We start from the raw sequence: 2,369 nt of genomic DNA on the forward strand, positions 1-2,369 counted from the left end.
TTCATAAAGGTTTGGGTATTTGTCTGATTTTCAATTCATGGAGCAGATGTGTTAACCACAACTTTTATGTACTTTTAGTGTTGAATAGCACTTTCCATTTTTGATGCAACAAACAAAATTGGGCACATTTTCTGTATCAGGCTATGTAATAGAGGCTAGAGGGATAAAAAAGTTCACCTAAATTTAATAAATATGTACTAAGTTCTTATGTGCCAGTTATTTTCCTGATACTAGGGATATAATTATCAATAAGACAGATTGATTCGTGACCTTTATAAAATTCGAGATACATTATTTTAGGAAAAAATGTTGACTCTAGATACAAAATTATACTTCACTAGGGAATAATAGTCTTTATTTTTCTGGAGTTTCTTAGCCAAGAATTGCTGAATTTGCTGTAAAATATTTGTAGTATGCAAATGATCTGTATTTTTGTTTGAGTTATAAAATTTGAAATGCAGCCTCTCTTTTTTGAACTTAATCACTATAGATTTAACAAATCTTTGGTTGCTTTTTCATAGTGACGGTTATCTTAATTGATGAGAAGCCTGGAAAGATCTTACTTATACTTAAAATGACTGTCCAAATACCTATTTTTTTAAGGAAATTTTGCCTATCAAAGATAGATTTTTTATTATAATTGTTTTAACAATTTATATAATGTCTTTATTTTTAGAGATTTTTACCTATTTCACTTTTGTTTTACTTAGCTAGCTCACCTCAGGAAATTCCTATTAGAGATGATGGATTTCCTATTAAAGGTTGTGATGACATCTTGGTGGTTGGACTGGCAGTATGCTGGGGTGGAAGGGATGCCTATTATTTTTCATTGCAGAAGGAACAAAAGCATTCTGGTAAGTAATGAGTATTTGAGTAAGTCACTATATAATTAGTGTAACATCCATTAGGGTAGTGATCTTATATTTTGAGAATAATTTCCTGATATTTACCTAGGATTTATTTTTAGAGTTTAAATTTCTTTTTTTTTTTTTTGAGACAGAGTGTCATTCTTGTTGCCCAGGCTGGCTTGCAATGGCCTGATCTTGGCTCAATACAACCTTCACCTCCTGGGTTCAAGCGATTCTGCCTTAGCCTCCCAAGTAGCTGCTATTACAAGCATGTGCCACCACGCCGGCTAATTTTGTATTTTTTTTTAGTAGAGACAGGGTTTTCCCATGTTGGTCAGGCTGGTCTTGAACTCCTTACCTCAGGTGATCCACCCGCCTCGGCCTCCCAAAGTGCTGGCGTGAGCCACTGTGCCCGGCAAAACTTGTAATTTTTTGGAGAGCAGCTGGCATATACGTTATTGCATATATTAACTGGAATTAATGTTTTAAGAAGCACTTCCTTACTTCTCCCTGCCTGTCACATGAGGCTATTAATGCTATGGGTTTTTCCTCTGAGTGGGCAGTGAAGCCTCAGGAACTCTCTTGCCATTTTCAAGGTTTGCTTTTGAAGACTAAAGTATGGCAGTTTATTTTCAGTCTTCTGACCTCCCATTGAATGGGTCTGAAACTCATCTAGAGGGATCGTTGAGCTAGAGGTCTATAGTTGTCGAATCATATAAACTTTGGAGAAGTCTTTGGAATGGAAAGGATGTAATCTGGAAATACCCTGTGATCTGACTGTGGTTGTTGGATACCCCAGCTGATAGGTTGGTTTTGGACAGGAGCAAAATTAATAAGGAAACATTTTAAAGGATGCTGTATAGTGTCTGTTCCTTAGTAAGCATGAAATATTTTCAGTTGTTTTGCAGGAAAATATGTTGGGGTGAGTAGTTACTTAAGCTTTTTCTTTATTTGGATAGAATAGTATCTGTTCATACTAAATCTCTCTTTAAAATTTATTTCCAAATACTTTTCCTGTCTTTAACTCCTCATTCTGGGAAATTTTGTTTTTAGAAGTATTAATGCTTAATATTTTCTCCCACCTAATTAAGTAGAGCATTAAAAATCTTCTAGCCCAAACCATAATTTTTAGATTATGATGCACTTCGTCTACATAGCTGATATGACCTTGATAAGATGCTGAATTACTCGTCACATGGAACCAGACCCTTAGGCTTCTAGTCTTTTTCAGTCTTTCTACTAAAGATTGCTGCTTCAAATGAAAACATGTAGTTTTTGCCTTAAAACTGTTTTTTCCTTTTTTTTTTTTTTTTAAAGAAATTAGTGCCAGTTTGGTTCCACCTTCTCTAGATCCAAGCCTGACTTTGAAAGACAGGATATGGCACCTTCAATCTTGCTTGCGAAAGGAATCTGATAAAGAACGTTCTGTTGTCATCTATGACTTCATCCAGAGCTATAAAATTCTTCTTCTTTCTTGTGGCATCTCCTTGGAGCAAAGTTATGAAGATCCTAAGGTTCTAT

The 2,369-nt window shown here is 35.1% G+C and overlaps 1 protein-coding gene across 1 annotated transcript in view; it reads left to right on the top strand.

The window, feature by feature from the left end:
• The window catches only part of POLQ (polymerase (DNA directed), theta), a 124,853-nt gene that overhangs the window by 65,596 nt on the left and 56,888 nt on the right, over positions 1–2,369 (top strand). The window contains 2 exon segments of the mRNA XM_011971618.1: positions 711–854; positions 2,166–2,362. Coding sequence (XP_011827008.1) covers positions 711–854; positions 2,166–2,362 — 341 coding nt within the window.

This window comes from Mandrillus leucophaeus, unplaced genomic scaffold (genome assembly GCF_000951045.1).
Source record: "Mandrillus leucophaeus isolate KB7577 unplaced genomic scaffold, Mleu.le_1.0 Scaffold123, whole genome shotgun sequence".
Classification (NCBI taxonomy): Eukaryota; Metazoa; Chordata; class Mammalia; order Primates; family Cercopithecidae; genus Mandrillus; species Mandrillus leucophaeus.